The sequence below is a fragment of the Pelophylax lessonae genome (genome assembly GCF_965119305.1).
Source record: "Pelophylax lessonae genome assembly, chromosome: 7".
Classification (NCBI taxonomy): Eukaryota; Metazoa; Chordata; class Amphibia; order Anura; family Ranidae; genus Pelophylax; species Pelophylax lessonae.
Genome location: NC_138774.1, coordinates 43,068,868 through 43,091,403, shown reverse-complemented (window position 1 = coordinate 43,091,403; position 22,536 = coordinate 43,068,868). Strand labels below are relative to the sequence as shown.

The 22,536-nt window shown below is 48.9% G+C and overlaps 1 protein-coding gene across 1 annotated transcript in view; it reads right to left on the bottom strand.

Annotated features, from left to right (window-relative positions):
* Positions 1-22,536, bottom strand: part of LOC309559454 (major histocompatibility complex class I-related gene protein-like) — a 300,974-nt gene that overhangs the window by 855 nt on the left and 277,583 nt on the right. Inside the window, exons 6-7 of the mRNA XM_082262724.1 lie at positions 13,614-13,700; positions 11,788-11,817 (exon numbers count right to left, since the gene is read on the bottom strand). Coding sequence (XP_082118850.1) covers positions 11,788-11,817; positions 13,614-13,700 — 117 coding nt within the window. The remainder of the gene's footprint in view (positions 1-11,787; positions 11,818-13,613; positions 13,701-22,536) is intronic.

The window sequence follows — 22,536 nt, the reverse complement described above, 5'->3', positions numbered from 1 at the left end:
CCAGTATTGATAGTAGCTGTGTCAGAGCCCACCATGCTGCCAGCAATATTTGATATGAGATGAAACTCTTAGTCTCACCCTACACAAAGATTTTCCAACTCACATCTAGGTGTGTTACCAGCAGACTGAGAGTGATAAGCATTGGGGATGGGTAACTTTGCAGTTAAACTGCTGCACACCAAACAGTTGCCACTATGTGTTTTATTGGAAATACAAATCTTTCACAATATCTGCATTAACAGTTCTGACTTTTAAGAAATGTCTATAATATACACGAGTCACAACAGACAGGGACAATTCAAAGATTTACAACACAGTAGCGCTCTTACCAAGCCCATTTTTGACACATTTTGTTCAAACAGTATTTTTTGCTAGAAAACTACTTAGAACCGCAAACATTATATATATTTTTTTAGCAAAGACTCTGGAGAATAAAATGCTGGTCATTGCAATATTTTTTGTCACGCGGTATTTGCGCAGCGGTCTTTCAAACGCCATTTTTTTGGAAAATTACCAAAAATTTTTTTATTTTTATTTATTTTTATTTTTTTAAATCTGATCACTTTTATTGCTGTCACAAGCAATGTAAACATCCCTTGTGACAGCAATAGGCAGTGACTCTTTATGGAGGGATCGGGGTCTAAAAGACCCTAGACCCCTCCACCACACTTCCATGTATTCAAAACGCCGAAAACAACATTTTTGAATACATTCACTTTTTAAATCCGGCGCCTTTAGCAGCCGAGTAACCCAGATGTGACGTCATGGACGCCGCCTCCGGTTTACATAATCAGAGACCCAATCGAAGCAGCATCCGGCTTTGATCGGGACTCCATCCAGCCAGCGGACGTGCCGGCTGGTTGCTCGAGTCTCCCGGTGGGATGGGAGACCCGGGCAGAGCCGCGGAAGGTGGCGGGAGGGGGGGCGTCCCCTCCCGCTCACTGGGGTAACGATCGAGCAGCTCCTGAGCCGCATCGGTCATTACCGCTGGAAAGCTGACCGCTGGCTCTAAAAAACAGTGCTGGGGTGATGCCTCTAGCTAGAGGAATCACCCCAGTATAACCACTTAAAGTCAGCCGGCGTAGGTCTACGTGGCTGGTCGGTAAGTGGTTAAAGAGATAATGATTCTTTAAGTTCTAGCTTAGGCCTCATTCACATGGGGCACATAAATCCATACCCTGCGTGAAGTCGTGTTTACCCTAACAGGGGTGCACAGGTGTTTTGTGCATCCCTATGCAGGCAGACCTACAGTCAGGTCCATAAATATTGGGACATTGACACAATTCTAATCTTTTTGGCTCTATACACCACCACAATGGATTTGAAATTAAATAAACAAGATGTGCTTTAACTGCTGTAATTTGAGGGTATTTACATCTAAAGCTTCATTCCATAATAAGTTGATCTTAAGGCTCACAGAAACAATAGAACAATGGGATACAGGTACTTAACAATAACAAACCCCACCCCACCTCACTATCTAGCAAGGGTCTATGAGACACTCCTGCAATATTCTAGCAATCTGAAAAGTCAAACCGTTCAGCTTCATATATTTCCTGAGGGACACTGTTCAGAGATATTATTGCCCCAAGTGAAAGAGCCCCTCACTCTTTCAAAACAAACTACACATATAGAACCCAGGATAACCGGGGTAACACAAAAGGCTGAGTTCAGTGTGGTTGTACAGTGAGTCTGATTAGTGCAGACCCAACTGGGGTTCTTGGTCACCCTCAGGGCTGGCCTTTGGGGTGTGCGAGCCGTGCGGCCGCACAGGGCGCCATGGGCAACAAGGGTGCCGTGCGGCCATCACAGCTCGCAGAAGACCAGGTGATTCAGGCCGCACAGCGGGAGGTGAGCGGCGACCGCGGCCTGGACAGGGTTAACACAGGCCGCGGCCGCCACTTACCTCCCACTGTGCGGCTGTGCCTCGGTCACCCGTACTGATGCAGTGAGGTGAGCTGTGTATCACACACAGCTCAGCCTCCGCTCCGATCCTTCCACGCTGACGATCTCTCCTCCCTCTCTGCACTGACGCCAGAGGAGAGATCGTCAGCTCCTCCTCGCCCCGCCCCTTCGCCTCCTCCTCCCGCCCCGCCCACACTCCCGGGGATGTGTGGGCGGGAAGTTTAAAGAAAAAAAAAAGCTGCAGAGAGCGGAAGGTAAGTGAGGACTCTCTCCTTTAAAAAATGTAAGGGGGGCTTTTTGTGGGGAGCTCTGTGTGAGGGGGGTCTGTGATGTAAGGGGGGCTCTCTGATGTGGGGGGCTCTGTGGGGGGGCTCCATGGGGGGGTCTGATGTAAGGGGGCTTTGTGTGGGGGGTCTGTGATGTAAGGGGGGGCTCTCTGATGTGGGGGGCTCCATGGGGGGGTCTGATGTAAGGGGGCTTTGTGTGGGGGTCTGTGATGTAAGGGGGGCTCTTTGATGTGGGGGGCTCTGTGTGGGGGGGCTCTGATGTAAGGGGGCTTTGTGTGGGGGGTCTGTGATGTAAGGGGGGCTTTGTGTGGGGGGTCTGGGATGTGGGGGGCTCCACGGGGGGGTCTGATGTAAGGGGGCTTTGTGTGGGGGTCTGTGATGTAAGGGGGGCTCTCTGATGTGGGGGGCTCTGTGTGGGGGGGGCTCTGATGTAAGGGGGCTTTGTGTGGGGGCGTCTGTGATATAAGGGGGGCTTTGTGTGGGGGGTCTGTGATGTGGGGGGCTTCACGGGGGGGTCTGATGTAAGGGGGCTTTGTGTGGGGGGTCTGTGATGTAAGGGGGGCTTTGTGTGGGGGGTCTCTGATGTGAGGGGGCTTTGTGTGTGTAGGGGAGCTTTGTGTGTGGGGTCTCTGATGTAAGGGGGGCTCTGTGTGTGGGGTCTCTGATGTGAGGGGGGCTTTGTGTGTGTGGGGGGCTTTGTGTGGGGGGTCTCTGATGTGAGGGGGGCTCTGTGTGTGGGGTCTCTGATGTGAGGGGGGCTTTGTGTGTGTAGGGGGGCTTTGTCTGGGGGTCTCTGATGTGAGGGGGGCTCTGTGTGTGGGGTCTCTGATGTGAGGGGGGCTTTGTGTGTGTAGGGGGGCTTTGTGTGGGGGGTCTCTGATGTGAGGGGGCTCTGTGTGGGGGGTCTCTGATGTTAGGGGGGCTTTGTGTGGGGAGTCTCTGATGTAAGGGGGGCTTTGTATGGGCGTCTCTGATGTAAGGGGGGCTTTGTATGGGGGGTCTCTGATGTAAGGGGGCTCTGTGTGGGGGTCTGTGATGTAAGGGGGGCTTTGTGTGTGGGGTCTCAGATGTGAGGGGGGCTTTGTGTGGAGGGGTCTCTGATGTGAGGGGGGCTTTGTGTGGAGGGGTCTCTGAAGTGAGGGGGCTTTGTGTGGGGGGGCTCTGTGTGGGGAGGGCTCTCTGATGTACGGGGCCTCTAAATTAAGGGGGGCTTTGTGTGGGGGGTCTCTCATGTAAAGGGGGCTCTGTGTGGGGGGTCTCTGATGTAAAGGGGGCTCTGGGTGGGGGGTCTCTAATGTAAAGGGGGCTAAGTTATTAGTGATCATAAAAAAGAAAAGTCAAATAAAGTGCAAAAAAGGTGCAAGAAAATGCGCGCGGTGGGGGGCGCCACAGGATTAGCTCGCACAGGGCGCCTGAACACCTAAGGCCGGCCCTGGTCACCCTGTGCCCCTAATAGACACAGACACATAAGAGGGGCCGGGAAGCTGGACAAGGAGTTTCCCAACCTCTCTAAAGTAATCTGGGTTCCACAAGCCCCCCCAACCAAAGTGACTCACGTCACAATCTCTATTGCCACGTCCTGAGTCACTGCTGATATCACTTGTTCTCTGAGCAATCACCGTTGCTGGATCCTAAATCATTGCCAACATCACCAGTTCTAGATGGCAGAGTGCTGCTTGGTAGTAAGAGGCTGCATGCCACAAGTTCCTTACCCACTTCCTAAAGGGGCAGGGGTTGATTTACTAACGGCAAATAGACTGTGCACTTTGCAAAGTGCAGTTGCAGTCTGCAAGTGCCATTATCCCAGAGCTTAGTAAATGAGGTAAGGCTTCACTTTGCAAAGAGTACCCAATTACGTGCAAGGAAAATTAAAAATGAATGCATTTTTTCTTGCATGTGATTGGATGATGGAAGTCAGCAAAGCTTCTGTTCATTTACTAAGCTTTAGAGCAATCGCACTTGCAGAGTGCCCAGTCTATTTGTCTTTGGTAAAACAACCCCACCATGTCACCTCTAATTTGGGTAAAGACAGGCCCGGACTGGGACAAAAAATAGGCCCGGGCATTTTGGACTGAGCAGCCCAGGAGGGGGGGGGGAGTGACGGGGGCATGACTGGGGCGTGGCGGGGCGTGGCGTTAGTCGGGATGGTTGATGAAAGGATTTAATGTTCCAGGATGTGTGGATTCGATTACGGTACCTTTTTTAGTCTAATCTGATAGATTGGGTCCAATTTAGATCAGAGCTGCCATATGATGCTGTTTTTTTTGTCTTACTTTAAATCCTGTTTTGATGGTTGAGTCCTAAAAATAGTATGAAGCAGCACAAGATGAGGGTTACTCTAATCAAGGGGTAGACAACCTTTTTGGGCACAGTATGCCGAAAAATGTTTTCAAAGAAATTGGGAGTGCCAGATACATAAAAAACAACTGTCAGCTTCATATAAAGTAACTGCTGTAAACCGCTTGAATAATAGTAAGAAATCAAGTGAGCTTTGCACCTTCACACATCAGATCAACCCAATTCCTGCACTATCACACCTCAGATCACCCCAATTCCTGCACCTTCACAAATCAGATCACCCCAATTCCTGCACCTTCACACCTCAGATCAGCCCAATTCCTGCACCTTCACACCTCAGATCAGCCCCAATTCCTGCACCTTCACACCTCAGATCACCCCAATTCCTGCACCTTCACACCTCAGATCACCCCAATTCCTGCACTATTGCACCTCAGATCACCCCAATTCCTGCACCTTCACACCTCAGCTCACCCCAATTCCTGCACTATCACACCTCAGATCACCCCAATTCCTGCACCGTCACACCTCAGATCAGCCCCAATTCCTGCACCTTCACACCTCAGATCACCCCAATTCCTGCACCTTCACACCTCAGATCAGCCCCAATTCCTGCACCTTCACACCTCAGATCAGCCCCAATTCCTGCACCTTCACACCTCAGATCACCCCAATTCCTGCACCTTCACACCTCAGATCACCCCAATTCCTGCACCTTCACACCTCAGATCACCCCAATTCCTGCACCTTCACACCTCAGATCACCCCAATTCCTGCACTATCACACCTCAGATCACCCCAATTCCTGCACTATCACACCTCAGATCACCCCAATTCCTGCACCATCACACCTCAGATCACCCCAATTCCTGCACCTTCACACCTCAGATCACCCCAATTCCTGCACCTTCACACCTCAGATCACCCCAATTCCTGCACCTTCACACCTCAGATCACCCCAATTCCTGCACCTTCACACCTCAAAATATGTGCCATGCCAGTTTGCTTGTTACATGTGATGTGACAGCCAGGTGCACATTTTCAAGTTGAAAATGTGCACCTGGCTGTCACATCACATGTAACAAGCAAACTGGCATGGCACATGTTTTCTAGCAGTGACAGCGTGTAGCTGTTTTCTGTTTTTTACGCCTGCGGCCTGCCTGCTGCTAAGCCAAAAGTGAACAATGCTCTGCCAGAGGCCAGAACCACAAATCCCAGCAGTGTTTTGTTTGTTTTTGTGCCCTTTCCTTACATGGCACATGTTCTAGCAGTGACAGTGTGTAGCTGTTTTGAAAACAGCTACACACACACTGTCACTGCTAGAAAACATGTGCCATGCGGCATGCCAGTTTGCTTGTTACATGTGATGTGACAGCCAGGTGCACATTTTCAAGTTGAAAATGTGCACCTGGCTGTCACATCACATGTAACAAGCAAACTGGCATAGCACATATTTTCTAGCAGTGACAGCGTGTAGCTGTTTTCTGTTTTTTACGCCTGCGGCCTGCCTGCTGCTAAGCCAGAAGTTCCAGACTAGAACACTGCTCTGCTAGAGGCCACACAGAACCACAAATCCCAGCGGTGACACGTGGTCCAAGCTGGAGAAATGTACCTATATAGAAAATAGCCATACCTGGAATTCACCTTTAAACAATTCCACCAAACTCACTTATTACATTTTTCATCCATTCCTAACTCCTATCACCTGCAGTTACTGGCATGTCCATTATTTCTTGTATCTATTCCCATTAGGAAGGGTGGAGAACATCTCACAGGGGCACTCTTGCCTTCACCTGCTCTTCTTTATTTCACTGGGAGACAAGAAAGCAGATTTCCTAAAATGGATGTTGGCTTTCAAGTTGTTTTCAAAATGTGCTGTTTTTTGGCTACTGATGAAATAATGAAGAGTGGGTGAAGCAGAGAGTGTCCTTGTGAGAAGTTCTTTGGTATCTTCTACATGGACTAAATATATAAAAGGGCACAGAGACCATGTTGGCTACCTGGAAAGGATACAGATTTATACATGAGAATCCCCTATGAAGACACCAGCCTCCATCTCCCCTGAAATAGATGTGTAATGGTGAGTGATGCACATTGAAATCTTTTTTGCTGCATATCAATCAGTAGGGGTCCTCCTCTTGTTTTTTTGTGGGTGTTTCAGAGACATAAAACCTCACCCTTTAGTTATTTGATGTACCACAGGGCCAGCAATAGAGGGTATAAGCATTGGCCAGCAATAGGGGGGTATAAGCAGTGGTGAGATAGAAGGTATAAGCATTGGCCAGCAATAGGGGGGTATAAGTATTCCTCCCCCTACAGGGTCTCAAAAATTCTCAAAGATTCAGCAGCGGGTCCCGGCAGGCTCTGTCTGTGGCCTGGCCCACACACTTGCCTACATAATGTCATGTCGGCACTTCAGTGTTAATGAAATATCTTTATTAATAATCTGCATTGCTGATATGTCTCAGCACCTGTTTTACCAGCAAATTGTTGGGCCACGTTGACTAATATGGTAACCTGTGGACAGGGCTGCCATCAGGGGGGTACAGCCCATACACATGTAGGGGGCCCAGGCGTCCCGAGGGGCCCCAAACACGGTAGGGTTGCCACCTGTCCTTGCAATACCATTCAATTGCAAGCTCCGCCATTCTCCGCAGACTGGCACTATGTGGGGGGGGTCCTGCCCCTCACTAGCCCTCACAAACAGCTGTAGGCCCAGCCCTCCCCTGTTCTCCAGCTGTTTACTCCTGGACAGGAGGAACGGCATTTACTAGAACTGTTCACCTTTATGTTCCTGGGATTGAGGAGATGGGACTGGAGGAGGAGGACATGGGATGCAGGAGGACATGGGACTGGAGGAGGACGAGGACATGGGATGTAGGAGGACATGGGACTGGAGGAGGAGGACATGGGACGCAGGAGGACATGGGACAGGAGGAGGAGGACATGGGACAGGAGGAGGAGGACATGGGATGCAGGAGGACATGGGACTGGTGGAGGAGGACATGGGATGCAGAAAGACATGGGACAGGAGGAGGAGGACATGGGATGCAGGAGGACATGGGACAGGAGGAGGAGGACATGGGATGCAGGAGGACATGGGACTGGAGGAGGAGGACATGGGATGCAGAAAGACATGGGACAGGAGGAGGAGGACATGGGATGCAGGAGGACATGGGACTGGAGGAGGAGGACATGGGATGCAGAAAGACATGGGACAGGAGGAGGAGGACATGAGATGCAGGAGGACATGGGACTGGAGGAGGACGACATGGGATGCAGAAAGACATGGGACAGGAGGAGGAGGACATGGGATGCAGGAGGACATGGGACAGGAGGAGGAGGACATGGGACTGGAGGAGGACATGGGACTGGAGGAGGACATGGGATGCAGGAGGACATGGGACAGGAGGAGGAGGACATGGGACTGGAGGAGGAGGACCTGGGATGCAGGAGGACATGGGACAGGAGGAGGAGGACATGGGATGCAGGAGGACATGGGACAGGAGGAGGAGGACATGGGATGCAGGAGGACATGGGACTGGAGGAGGAGGACCTGGGATGCAGAAAGACATGGGACAGGAGGAGGAGGACATGGGATGCAGGAGGACATGGGACAGGAGGAGGAGGACATGGGATGCAGAAAGACACGGGACAGGAGGAGGAGGACATGGGATGCAGAAAGACATGGGACAGGAGGAGGAGGACATGGGATGCAGGAGGACATGGGACAGGAGGAGGACATGGGATGCAGGAGGACATGGGACAGGTGGAGGAGGACATGGGATGCAGGAGGACATGGGACTGGAGGAGGAGGACATGGGATGCAGGAGGACATGGGACAGGAGGAGGAGGACATGGGATGCAGGAGGACATGGGACAGGAGGAGGAGGACATGGGATGCAGGAGGACATGGGACAGGAGGAGGAGGACATGGGATGCAGGAGGACATGGGACTGGAGGGGGAGGACATGGGATGCAGAAAGACATGGGACAGGAGGAGGAGGACATGGGATGCAGGAGGACATGGGACAGGAGGAGGAGGACATGGGATGCAGGAGGACATGGGACAGGAGGAGGACATGGGATGCAGGAGGAGGACATGGGATGCAGGAGGACATGGGACAGGAGGAGGAGGACATGGGATGCAGGAGGACATGGGACAGGAGGAGGAGGACATGGGATGCAGGAGGACATGGGATGCAGGAGGAGGAGGACATGGGATGCAGGAGAACATGGGATGCAGGAGGACATGGGATGCAGGAGGAGGAGGACATGGGATGCAGGAGGACATGGGATGCAGGAGGACATGGGATCTAGGAGGACATGGGATGCAGGAGGAGGAGGACATGGGATGCAGGAGGAGGAGGACATGGGATGCAGGAGGACATGGGATGCAGGAGGAGGAGGACATGGGATGCAGGAGGACATGGGATGGAGGAGGACATGGGATGGAGGAGGACATGGGATGCAAGAGGAGGAGGACATGGGATGGAGGACATGGGATGGAGGAGGACATGGGATGCAGGAGGACATGGGATGCAGGAGGAGGAGGACATGGGATGGAGGAGGACATGGATGCAGGAGGAGGAGGACATGGATGCAGGAGGAGGAGGACATGGGATGCAGGAGGAGGACATGGGATGCAGGAGGACATGGGATGCAGGAGGAGGAGGACATGGTATGCAGGAGGACATGGGATGGAGGAGGACATGGGATGCAGGAGGAGGAGGACATGGGATGCAGGAGGACATGGGATGCAGGAGGAGGAGGACATGGGATGCAGGAGGACATGGGATGCAGGAGGACATGGGATGCAGGAGGAGGAGGACATGGGATGCAGGAGGACATGGGATGCAGGAGGAGGAGGTGGGATGCAGTAGGACACTTTCCTTACCTTTTTGTTGTTGCTGTTGCAGAAGGCCTTGGCTCCTGTGGTCGTCGTGGGTGGGTGCCTGGGTGCGGTGGTGTTGTTGTCTCGTCGACAGTCAGTGATTCCAGTCCACACTCAGTCAGACAGACTGTCTGTCAGTGTCACTCTGTCTGCGGTGCGGTGCGGTGCGGCGCTGTTCACTTCTTCCAAGTTCCCGCTTCTTCCCGACAACAAGGCAAGCAGGGGCCCCTCAAGCTCCACCCCCGGCCTTCAGTCTCAGAGTCACCTGACAGTTCACGGTCCCACCCCCTCCTGAGCTACGCAGCTATGCTGGATGCCACTGCGGAGCTTAGGAGTGTGGAGTCAGGGACAGCGGCGGCCGGCGGGTGGCCAGATTGTGGTAATGCGGCCCAGACTCTCCATGGAATTGGCCGCGGAGAGGCGGGGAGTCAGGGACAGCGGGCGCCGGGCGGCCTGATTGCGGTAACGTGGCCCAGACTGTCAGCAGAATCGGCCGCGGAGAGGCCAGCAGCGGCAACGGCCGGGACACACACACTGACTGACACACTGTCAGATCATGGCGGAGGCCTCGGCCCACTGGGCATATGCCCGGTCTGCCCAGTGGTCAGTCCGGCCCTGGGTAAAGACATTCTGTACCGTGGGATACACTTCAGCCCGAGCGCTTCCCAAATAAATCCACCTTATTTGTTGTGTTGCAACCTTGTGAATTTGAACAGAATAATGGTATTCTGATGTTCCTGCCTCAGTTTTTGAGTGCCCAGACATTACTATTTTCACATGCTGCTGGAGGGAAGGAGTTTTTATGCTACAGATAAGAATGATAGTGCTAAAGGAAGGGGGTCTTAAAGCGTTTGTTACCCCAACACTTCATAGATACTTGTATGAGAAATTATCCTGTTCTCTTTGTATTGCTTCCTTTATGTGAAATCCTTTCCTATTAAAAACTGACCGCAATGTCTATCTTTTAATTTTGATGATTATGGCTTACAGCTAGTGAAACCCCAAAATTCAGTATCTCAGAAAATTAGAATATTACAGAAGACCAAAAAAAAGTTTAATATAGAAATGTTGGCTTACTGAAAAGTATGTCCATGTACAGTATAGTATGCACTCAATATTTGCTCGGGGCTCCTTTTGCATGAGATTACTGCATCAATGCGGTGTGGCATGCAGGCGATCAGCCTGTGCCCCTGCTGAGGTGTTTTGGAAGCCCACGTTGTTTTGATAGCTGCCTTCGGCTCATCTGCATTGTTGAGTCTGGTGTCTCTCACCTCCCTTTTGACAATACCCCACAAACTATGGGATTTATGTCAGGTGAGTTTTCTGGCCAATCAAGCACAGTGATACCATGATCATTAAACCAGGTTTTGGTACTTTTGGCAGTGTGGGCAGCTGCCAAGTTCTGATAGAAAAAAAAAATAACATCTCCATAAAGCTGGTCAGCAGAGCAAAGCATGAAGTGATTAAGAATTTCCTGGGAGAGGGCTGTGCTGTGTTTTATCAAGTCCAAAGTCAGTGCAGCCCTCTCCCAGGAAATTGTAGAGCATTTCAAGCTTCTCTCTGCTGACTAGCTTTATGGAGATGCTGATTTAATTTTCCAGCAGGACTTTATACCTGCCCACACTGCTAAAGTACCAATACCTGTTTTTTTGAGTATGGTATCACTGTGCTTGATTGGCCAGCGAGTTCTCCTGACCTAAACCCCATAGAGAATCTGTGAGGTATAGTCAAGAGGAGGATGAGAGACACCAGACCCAACAATGCAGACGTGATAAAGGTCGCTATCTAAGCAATGTGGGCTTCCATAACACCTCAGCAGTGCCACAGGCTTATCGCCTCTATGCCACGCCGCATTGATGCAGTAATTCATGCAAAAGGAGCCCCAAGCAAATATTGAGTGCATACTATTCTGTACATGGACATACTTTTCAGTAAGCCAACATATCTGTATTAAAAATCCTTTTTTTTTTTTTTTTTATTGGTCTTATGTAATATTCTAATTTTATGAGATACAGAATTTTGGGTTTTTACTAGCTGTAAGCCATAAATCATCAAAGTTAAAAGAAAGAAAGAATACTTGAAATATTACTCTGTGTATAACGCATGTATATAAAATATATGAGTTTCACTTTTTGAATAGAAATTTTGAAATAAATTAACTTTTTGATGATATTCTAATTTTATGAGATGCACATATACATACCTACATACATACATATACATTATATACATTTTATATATATATATATATATATATATATATATATATATATATATATATATATATATATATAATGTGGGGAATATCTGGATGGTAAGCATACAGTAGGTAGATTAAATAAACTAGACCTTACAAATATTCTTTAACCACCACATACTATAATGACACAACGGCATACTTACTGTTAGTGCTCTTGTAGCCATGACCCCTCTCTAAAAATAAAGAAGATAAAGTTGTAAAATAGAAACACTAAATACAAGATCCTCACAATCTGCTATAGAAAATTCTATTAGGTCCTAACAGGTGTACAAAGTCTTGACCTTGAACACAAATGTTTATTTGGATAGCGCAACTGTATTTTTATTTTTTCAAAGAATTTTGGAGGTAACACACCAAAAAGGAAAGATCATGAGGCAGCCATAGATGCTGTATGTACTGTACATGAGCTGCACTGAGGCTGGAGTTTCCATAGAGCTGACACTTCATTCTCTGTGCATGTTCAGCCCATTGTTAGCTAGAACATGGGAATGGAAAACACATTTACCCACCAGCTATAAGACTCAATGGCTGACAGCATAAAATAAACAAAGAAAACAACAAGTTTGAGTGACGATTTTGGCTGTGAGGAAGAGGGTCCTCCCTCGAAACGTGTAAGCCACATCAGGTTTTGAGGACGCCATCACGCTATCCAGCAGTAGAGAAGTGTCCTGGAAGCGAGCAGTGCCCATTTCCTATATGCTTGTTCATATGCTACGTTTGTGAGTATATTGTACGCTACCCTTCTTTGATTTTGATAAACTTTTAAGTGGTAATGCACAAGGTCGGTGCGCCCTTCTCGTGTTGTTTTCTTGTAGTGCCTTTTGGATACCCCTGTTCCGTGAGAATTACCTACCCCGTGAGAAAAACCTACCCTCTTCACTTCCTGCCAGGAACAGCTGAGCAGCGCAGCAGTGCGCATGCTCACAGCCCCGGATACGTAATGGAGCAGCTGAGGAGCTGAATAGTGCGCACTAGTATGAAATGATCACGGTGTCCGTGAAAAAAACCTACCCACACGGCGGTTACATTAAAACAGCTGTGCTGCAATATGAGTCATCTCCGCTGCTGTCCCTGTCACTACCCTGATCTTGGCTAGTAAATATAAAAGCGGCTCTCGGCTCCGTGATTTATCTTTTCATACACCGGCCGCCGCTTTTATATTTACTAGCCCAGATCAGGGAAGTGACAGGGATAAGAGTGGAGATGACTCATATTGCAGCCCAGCTGTTTTAATGTAACCGGCGCGTTACACACTGCCGTGATCATTTCATACCCACCGGAAGTGACGAGGGTAGGCATTTCTCACGGGTAGGTTTTTCTCACGGAACAACCCTTGGTCCTGAGGGGGGCAGCAAGACCACTTCATTTGTGTCATAAAACCACCTAGAACATTCACCTTCCCACATACCACTCAAGCGCAGGAGAGATATTGTTTTTAAAATAAACAAAGGGCAGGGATGCTGGTGACATCATTGTCCAAATATTGCCATTTCCACGGTTGGATATTGTCATTTTTAAAAAATAGTATCACCAACACCCCCCCTCCCTTTTTGTTTTCGCTCAGCTCTCATCCGGATGTGTCATTATTTGCTAAAAATCTGGTGGCTGCCTTTGTCCTAGCAACCATAAGCCCTGTGCTGGAAGCTGTCACATTAATGACCGCTTTAAAGCACCCATGGCTAACTCTGAACACAGGTGTCTCTGTACGCCAACTCGAAATTGGTATTAATTACTGCCAGTTTGCTTATCTATAAACTGGTGGTAATTATTTTAGTCATAGTGACAGATTCTAGTGGTGGTGGTAGTAAAAACTATCTGAATCTGGTGCACATGCTGGTACTGGTACCAAAACTGGAACACAGTTTTCATGAATTTGTCAAAGGAAATGTTAAAGGGACCATAATGCCAGAAAAGTGTCCTAATTACTTTAATAAATTCCTCCATGAAATCCTCCAGTACTGACACTTACTTTTATACAGATAGATTCCAGTGATTACTGCAACTACACCGATGGTAACACCAATAATTATGGCAATTGGGAGACCATTATTGGGTTCTGAGAGAGAGAGACATAGAGGAAAACATGAGACGAAGGTCACACTCCAAAGCAAAAACAGGAAAAAACATGAGGCAGTCATGAGAATTCAAATTGAAAAATAAAATAAAGGGGTGGGGGCTGATTCTCTTTACTTAAAGTGAAACTTCACTTAAAAGTGGACGTTCCACTATTCCTTCTCCTCTGCTCTGCCACTAATGCAAACTTTTTTTTTGTCTAGTTTTGACAGGTACTCACTCCCACTTCTGCTCCGATCATTCCCCCCCTCACCGCCCGGGACATGGCATTGGTCCCAGCAGGCTGCGGGACCATTCACAGGGTGCAGCGCAGCTTGCACATGTTCAGTGGGGAACTGGCTGTAAAGAAGCAAGGGTTCACAGCTTGCTTCCCACAGTCAAGATGGTGCACTGGGGAGCTGAAGACCAGTGAAGAACTAGCCCTGGTGAGGAAGTGCTGGATCCCTGGACTGGTAAGTGTCTGTTTATTAAAAGTCAGCATCTACAGACTATGTACCTGCTGGCTTTTATTTATTTATTATTTTTAATAATTACTGAAGATCTTCTTTAATTATGTGAGTGGCAGGTGTTTGGGGTGGTATCCCATGCAAATGGGATTTTTTCCTTGTTAATGAGCTATGCAAAGGGATCCAGGGTGGAGTATGATTGCTATATTTGGAAAAGTGTCCTGAGCAAATGAGTCAGTGACCAGAAATGACACCAAGTGGTTTCCTCTCATTGGACATACTGGCTTTGTGTGGGTGAGAAGATCAACATTTGAAACATAATCCTAAAAACAAAATGTCAATTTATTTCAGCTTACCAGTCCTTAGATGTGTTTTTCCCTTTAATTTTACCTGGTGATCCTACCAGTATAACACCTTTTTGTCTAAGGGCGGCTCACTGTACTGTTTACCTATGAAGGAACAGTGTTGTCACCCTAGGCTGCTTCTCTGATTTGGACTACAAACACCTCCTCTCACCCCACCTCTATTACATGTGGTTAGGTGTTTTGACGATCGCTGGGAAATCTAATAACACTGTTGTGGTCAGTGGAAGGAATAATGCTCCATCATTGTTATCAGTGGGAATAATAGTGCTCCATCATTGGTATCAGTGGGAGGAATAGTGCCCCATCATTGGTATCAGTGGGAGGAAAAGTGCCCCATCATTGGTATCAGTGGGAGGAATAGTGCCCCATCATTGGTATCAGTGGGAGGAATAGTGCCCCATCTTTGGTATCAGTGGGCGGAATAGTGCCCCATCATTGGTATCAGTTGGAGGAATAGTGCCCCATCATTGGTGTCAGTGGGAGGAATAGTGTCCCATCATTGGTGTCAGTGGGAGGAATAGTGCCCCATCATTTGTGTCACTGGGAGGAATAGTGACCCATCGATGGAGTCAGTGGGAGGAATAGTGCCCCATCATTGCTGTCAGTAGGAGGAGTCGTTTCACATCATTCAGCTTCGGGTGTGGCTGCAGGAAGGTTCTCTGGCTGTGTGTCTGCTCCAGGTGATTTCTGTGAGAGGGGAGTTCGGTAAAATCTCTCCCAGCCCTGCTGGCCCCTATCTGGGGAGGCCATGCAGGCCAGCAGGGCCTCTCCTGCTGGAAGCTCTGAACCATCCCCTGGGCTGATGGATGACACCCCTGCTCCTGGACAAGCCATGGCTGGAGATCTCTCTGCCCCTGGTGAGGATGAGGATACCGAGTCCATTCGGGAGCGAGTGGTGGCCGGGATCAAGGTCCTGAATAGGGAGAGAGACCAGCTCTACAAACTGAGAGCAGAGTTGAAACGCCTGCGAAAGCAACGTGAAGGTTTGCACAGCCGCAGCCGTGGATCTATGGATTCGGAAATCCAGTTGGCAAAGGTCCGGGTTCAACACCAGGAAACCATTGTGGCCATGATGGAAGGTAAAGAGGGGCCCTTTAAAGAAAAGTTCTGCAATGACCGCAGATTTGCAAGGATGGCAAAGATGGAGGTGGAGGAGGGGACCCCAAGTTCTGACCCCCTGCCCCCCCAAGGTGAGGTGAGCAGCCCGTTGCCTTCTCAGGGCTCAGGAGGCATGCTTAAAGTGATCCAGGCAGTGGAGTCTCCAGTACGGGCGGATCAGCTGGTGTTTGGTGAGGAGAACATACCTGATAATGTGCCTGATAAGGTAAAACCTAGCAAGTCCCAAGTGACTGATAAAACTATTTTTGTGCCATTTAACACCTTGGCTAATACTGATGTTTTGCCCAATGACACCCAGGCTGGTAATTTTGTATCCAGCAATATTTCAGCTGCTGATGTTTCCTTGCAGGAAAAACTGCGTTTAAAAAATGACATTGCAGCAAAGGAACTACAAGAGCCTGAACAACCCATTAACCCCCCTTTTGCTGAGCCCAAGGCTGTTTGTCCAGTCACAGCTGTTGTTCAGGACTCTACACTGCAGCATCAGGCCACCTGTGGTACTACAGCAGACACTGTGATAATGAATGGTGATTGTAACGATTCTTCTAACGATTCTTCTATTTCAGGTGTTCTGAATAGTGCTGCCAATATGTGTGCAATGGATAATCCTGCTGGCTCAGTACAAGCAATTAATAATAAGGATAGTAATGTACCGGCTAAAGTCACATCAGTGTGGGGTCTTGGCCCTGATAAGCCCTCTTTTGCTCAGGTGGTACGCTCTGCACCTGGTAACATTATTAAGCCAGGGCTGCAGCCAATGAGGAACCCTGCTTCCAGGCAGAGATTTACACCACAGACTGCCACTTTGAGCACCCCTGGTTCCGGTCTTGGGTCTCTGGCTTCTGCTGGGGGTCCAAGGCGTAATGTAGTCATTCTTAAATGGGAAGGTGGTGCAGTCTCTCCAGCACGGCGTGTGGTGGTGGATATGATTTTGGAGATGGGCTTTGGGGCGAATGACCTTTATGCCCTAATACATGTAGCTGGGAGCCGGGAGTACACAATCAGCTTCACCAGGCCAGAGGGTCTTGACCTGTTCTGGGAACGATATGAGGCTCGGTGCAGGTCAAGACCCGAATGGGAAGATCTGGCACCAGTTGCTGTTTCACAAAGATCAACGGTTAAAAAAATAACCATCATCCTCACTAACGAGAGTGTTCCTGCTCGGGACTTGGAGGTCTGGTTAAGGAACTATGGTGAGGTTTTGACAACGCCAAATAAAATCCTTGATGAACGTGGCATCTGGACTGGGGGTTGGTCAGTAACGGTCAGGTTGGCCAGGGATGGGAATGTTGTCCGTCACCTGCCCTCCTCGGCTTTCATAGGGAGGGATAGGATGACTGTTTTTTATCCTGGTCAGCCAAAGCTGTGTCACCGCTGTGGAGAAAAGGGGCATTTTAGCTCCTCCTGTTCAGCCTTAATATGTTCGGTATGTCGGGGACAGGGTCATGTGGCCAGGGACTGCACCCAGGCGATAAGGTGCAACCTGTGCTTGCGCCTTGGCCACCCCTACAGCCGATGTCCGGAGGCCTGGCACAATATGGAGAAGGAGGTAGTAGATGAGCTGTTGAGGCTGGACAGGATGGAGGATGAGGCCCCTGGTGTACCATCCTCCTCTGCGGTGACTGACCCCCCAGGTCCTGTTCAGGATCCCTCCCCAGTTTCTGTGGCCAACCCTCCTGTGTCTGTAGGTATTCCTTCTGTGGCTGTCTCTGTGTCCCCCCAGCCTAATGTACCCGCTCCTCTTGTGTCAGAACCTTCTAAGTCTGTGCCCCCCGAGTCAGTCTTGCCCCATGAGTCTCCTAGGTCTGACTTAAGGGAAGGTCCCCCCCCACCTGGAGCGGTGGCATGTGCCAAAAAGGGTGCTGCTGCTTCTTCTGTAAAGAAGTCTTCTGCGAAGACTTTGAAGAAAAAAACAAGAGATGAAAACATCTCGGAGTCTGACCTGCAGTACCTGGAGGAGAGAAGGAGGGTTGTGAGGCGGAAGAGACAGGCGGTGAGGACGGAACAGGGACAGGAAGCCCCAGTGTCTGTCCCCAACCGTTCTAGGGCTTCCGCTTGGGATATTTCCTCATCTGGAGCTTCCTCTGAACAAAATTCAGACTCAGAAATGGAGTTGGAGGAGGCCTCAAGAAAAAGAGAGGCTTCTGGTGATGAGCAGCAGAGGGGAGCTAAGAAGCAATCCACCCAATAACCCAAATGGCGGTTCCCCCTCCGTTAAAAGTGGTGACAATAAATGTCGCCAGTATTAAGTCGGTAAGAGCTCGTTCTATGGCCTTCTTTTTGTTCAGCCAATTAGATGCTGAAATTTTATTTTTGCAGGAGACTAGGCTCACCTCCTTGGCAGATATTCATATGGCCAAGAGAGAGTGGAGGTATGGTCCATCTTACTGGTCTCTTGCGGCCGAGCCTTACAGCGGGGTGGCGGTGTTGTTTAAAACCGGCATGGTAACTGTCCGGCGGGTTATTGAGGTGGAGATTGGGAGATGTATGGTCTTAGACGTCCTTGTGGGAGGGCAGGACCTGCGCCTAATTAATATTTATGGGCCGCACACAAAGTGGGACAGGAAATGCCTTTTTACAAGGATCAAGCCATTTCTTTTTACATCCCGGCAAGTGGTTTTTGGAGGTGACTTTAATACTGTGACTAGGCCCAAGGACAGGAAGGACTTCAATGACAGGCTGGGATATGATAGCGTTTTTTTAAATAGTATGGTTAGGGATGCTGGTCTTGTGGATGTGCACATTAAGCACCTTCCGGATGACACAGGGTTCACCTTTCATCGAGGTAATAGTCAGAGTAGGATAGATAGGTTTTTTTTGAAGGAGGCCTCTGCTTTCTCACCCCCAGTGGTGCAGGCAGTGGAGTTCTCTGATCACTGTATGCTATCTGTGGTCTTGAATGCTTCAGACTTCCCTCAGAGGGGCAAAGGCATCTGGAGATTGAATTCGACTCTCCTTGAGGAAGAACATGTTAGACAATCCTTTGAGGAATTCTTTCAGGCACAGGTGACCATCCTGGACTTTTGTAGCAGCAAGGCTGAGTGGTGGGAGCTGACCAAAAAAAGGATTGCTGGATTCTTCAGGGGCCTAGCCAATAAAAAACAGTTTAATAGATACATGACCTACCAACGTTTGCGGAGGAAGCTGGATATTCTTGTCTCGAGAGGAGGAGATCCTGGGGCAATCTCTGAAGTGAAAATCCTCCTCAGGAAGTGTCAATATGATCGGCATACCTCTTTGGTTCTGGAGCGGGACTATGGGAAATACCACTCGCCTGACCCTTACCAGAACTGCAAACAGGGTGTATCTGTTAAGATGGTCGTTGGCCTTAAGGATAGTACAGGTTCCTTGACAAAGTCCAGGTCAGGGATCCTGGAGGTCGTGAGGTCTTTTTATGCTGAACTTCTTGGGAGGAAAGAGCTTGACCGAGACAAGATGGAAAGCTTTTTGGACTCTACTCCAGGTCTAAATGGTGGAGATGTCCCTTTGATGAATTTGACAGAAGAGATCACAGTTGAAGAGGTGACGAGGGCAATTGAACAGCTTGCCATCAAGAAGTCACCTGGACCGGATGGTCTGACGGCTGAGTTTTACAAAGCCTTTAAGTCTATTCTGGCCCCACATTTGGTAGAGATTTTTAACAGTTGTCTTGCTGAGGGGGTGCTTCCCCCTTCCATGAGACACTCAGCTGTGATTCTTCTTTCAAAAGGTAAAGATCCTTCGATGATTGAGAATTGGCGCCCCATCAGCCTTCTCAATGTCGATAGAAAGGTGCTGGCGAAGATACTTTTCTGGCGCCTATCGGCAGTAGCAGAGTCTTTGCTTTCTCGCCATCAGCACTGTTCGATCCAGGGTAGGAGCACCTTCACAGCGGTTTTAGCTGTCCGGGAGGCCTTGGAGCAGTGCAGGGCTGCAGGCTGGGGAAAGTATTTACTGGCATTGGATCAGGCAAAGGCTTTCGATCGTGTCAACCATGAGTACCTGTGGTTGCTCTTTAGTAAGTACGGTCTGCCGGGTGGTTTTGTTGATTGGTTAAAAGTCTTGTATAAGGGGGCAGAAAGCTTCCCTCTTGTTAATGGTTGGGTTGGACAGTCCTTTGAGGTTGGTTCTGGGGTGCGCCAGGGTTGTCCCCTGAGTCCCCTGCTCTATGTGTTTGCAATCGACCCCTTCATCAGGAGGCTAGAGAGCAGCATGTTGTGTGGGGTACCAGTGGGAATCCCGGGTGAGCCGCCTTTGAGGGTTGTTGCCTATGCGGATGATGTGTCAGTGATTGTCACTGGGACAGATGAAGCAGAGGAGGTGGTCTCTCTGACATCACGGTACTCTGAAGCATCAGGCTCCAAGATCAATCAGGAAAAGAGTGAAGTTTTTTGGATGGGAAAGGAAGGTGAGGGGTTTGATCTCCCGGACACCTTTCCAGTGCCCCAGGAAAAAATTAAGATATTAGGCATTGAATTCGGACCTGGCGATTATGGCCTTAAAAACTGGGAAGGCAGGCTGGAAGTTGCCAATACTAAGGTGGTCAGCTGGAAGAGATGGAAGTTATCTCTGAGGGAAAGGGTTGATCTGATTAAGACTTACCTGATACCGATCTTCTTGTATGTCAGCCCTGTCTGCATCTTGCCAGTGTCTCTCTATGCTAGGATCTATAGTGTGTTCTTCCAGATGCTATGGGGGAACAGACTGAACCCCATCAAGAGGAATGTCACCTATCTATCCAGGAGGGAGGGTGGCTTAGGTATGGTCAACCCCGTTCTTTTCTTTTCACTGCTATTTCTCAAGTTTAACATTGGTAGTATGCTTGCAGTGGAACCTCCTGGATGGGCAGGCATGTTTAGATCTTGGTTTAGGCCTTTTCTGCGACTTTGGGAAGAAGGTGGCCAAGTGAAGAATCTCAGGGGTCATCGTGGTCAGCTCCCAGCCTATGTCGCTCCGTGTCTGAAGTTGCTGCGGCAGTGGCGACTGTCGGCTGAAGATCTCAGATCTGCTCCGAGGAAAGTCCTTATGAGCCGAGTCTTGAGCGAAGTCTTTCATGACCCACTGGCCTTAAGGGATTGCCCAGGCCCAATTTTGAGGGAAGGGTTAAGATTGATTAATTTGGCTAGAGTCCCCCTTAAATTCAGGGATCTGGCCTGGTTGTGCTTCCACGGGAGGCTCTATGTTCGGGGCAATTTGAAATTCCGCAGTGGGATGGATCGTGGTTGTCCTCGGGAGGAATGTTCAGGTGAGGAGGAGACTATGGACCATTTTCTGCTTCGTTGCCCTTTTAACATAGAGGTATACAAACAGGTGGGGTGGGCCCTCGGTGTTCCTTTCCTCTCTAGGCTGGGTTATGCTGAGTGGGTGTATGGAGCATTCAATACTGGTGGGGGCTTTTGTTTGGATACACTTTTTTTAGTTAGCTTAGTAGTCCGTTATTACACCTGGAACGCACGGTGTCAGGTAACCCTTCGGCGTAAAATCCTTCCTGTTCAGGTGGTGGTGTGTGACATTCTGCATGAGGTGGGGAAGATTCGGGCGCTTGAGAGAGACAAGTGGGGTCAGAGGGCTTGGTTGAAGGCGTGGAGGGGTTTCAAGCCTCCCTGACTGCCAGGAGTCTCTGTCCTGGGTGTGGCTTTCTGTCTCTTATCACCCTAGATTTTTTCTTAATGCTTAGTTTTTGATAAATGGCTGCGTACATAGGTGATGGGTTGTGCCTCTTAGGCCCTCTCTGCTGCTTTATGTAAATAGTTTTCTAAAAATGTTGGAAGTGGATTATGTATATATTGTATATATTCTGCACATGGATGTGTATTCCTTTGTTTTCTGTTGGAATATTGTACTATAGTTATGTTTTTTACTTTTGTATAAAATATGTTGCTTGATTCTTTTCAATAAAAGATCAATAGTGCCCCATCATTGGTGTCAGTAGGAGGAATAGTGCCCCATCATTGGTATCAGTGGGAGGAATAGTGCCCCATCATTGGTTTGAGTGGGAGGAATAGTGCCCCATCATTAGTGTCAGTGGCAGGAATTATGCCCCACTGTTGATGTCAGTGGGAGAAATAGTGCTCCAAGGGCCGAATAAAGGCTAGCAAAGGGCTGCATCAGGCACTCGGGCTGAGGTTTGTAGACCACAGTTCTTGGGTTTAGATATACTTCAGAGAAAAACAGACAGGTTGGCTTGGATGACTCATGAGTGGACTGGGTGTGAATTTTTGCATTGTTTATAAAGAGTGGATGAGAGGATTGAATGAGTTATGCAGTATCCTTGTGGTTAGCTGGGTACATGCGAGAGGCAAGCAAAGTTAGCTTTTCATGTAAAAATTAGAACTAGATCCCACTGGCACTTTCAAATAGGGCCATTTGCAATTACAGTAGCTGTGGGAGACCCAACAGGGATTCCTGACCTTGTGATTAGCTGTAAGCAAGAAGCTTCGCTGAAAGCAATGAGAGGCTGATTGTATATAATCACTCATCATGCAGCAAATGCCCGCACATGATCATGCCTGGACACAGATTGTTTTTGTCCAGGGCGAATCATCTGCAAGGCAATCACTGTATGAGAAACCATGTGTAATTGGCCATAGATAGCGCTTGTTTATATAAATTCTTAGGGAGTTAAAGAGGAAGTAAACCCTCCTCTGCAAGTTGTACCTATAGGTAAGCCTATGATAAGGCTTACCTATAGGTACTGTAAATATCTCCTAAACATGCACCGTTTAGGAGATATTTACCTTACATGCAGCCAGTGACGTCACTGGCGCATGCGCTCTGAAGGAACGGCGGGGTGAGCGGGCGGCACGGCGGGGGCTCGTTCTAAGGTAAGTATTGCATAATGAGCTAGTATGCGATGCATACTAGCTCATTATGTGTTTCTCTTTCAGGGTGAAAAAGAAAAAAAAAAAAG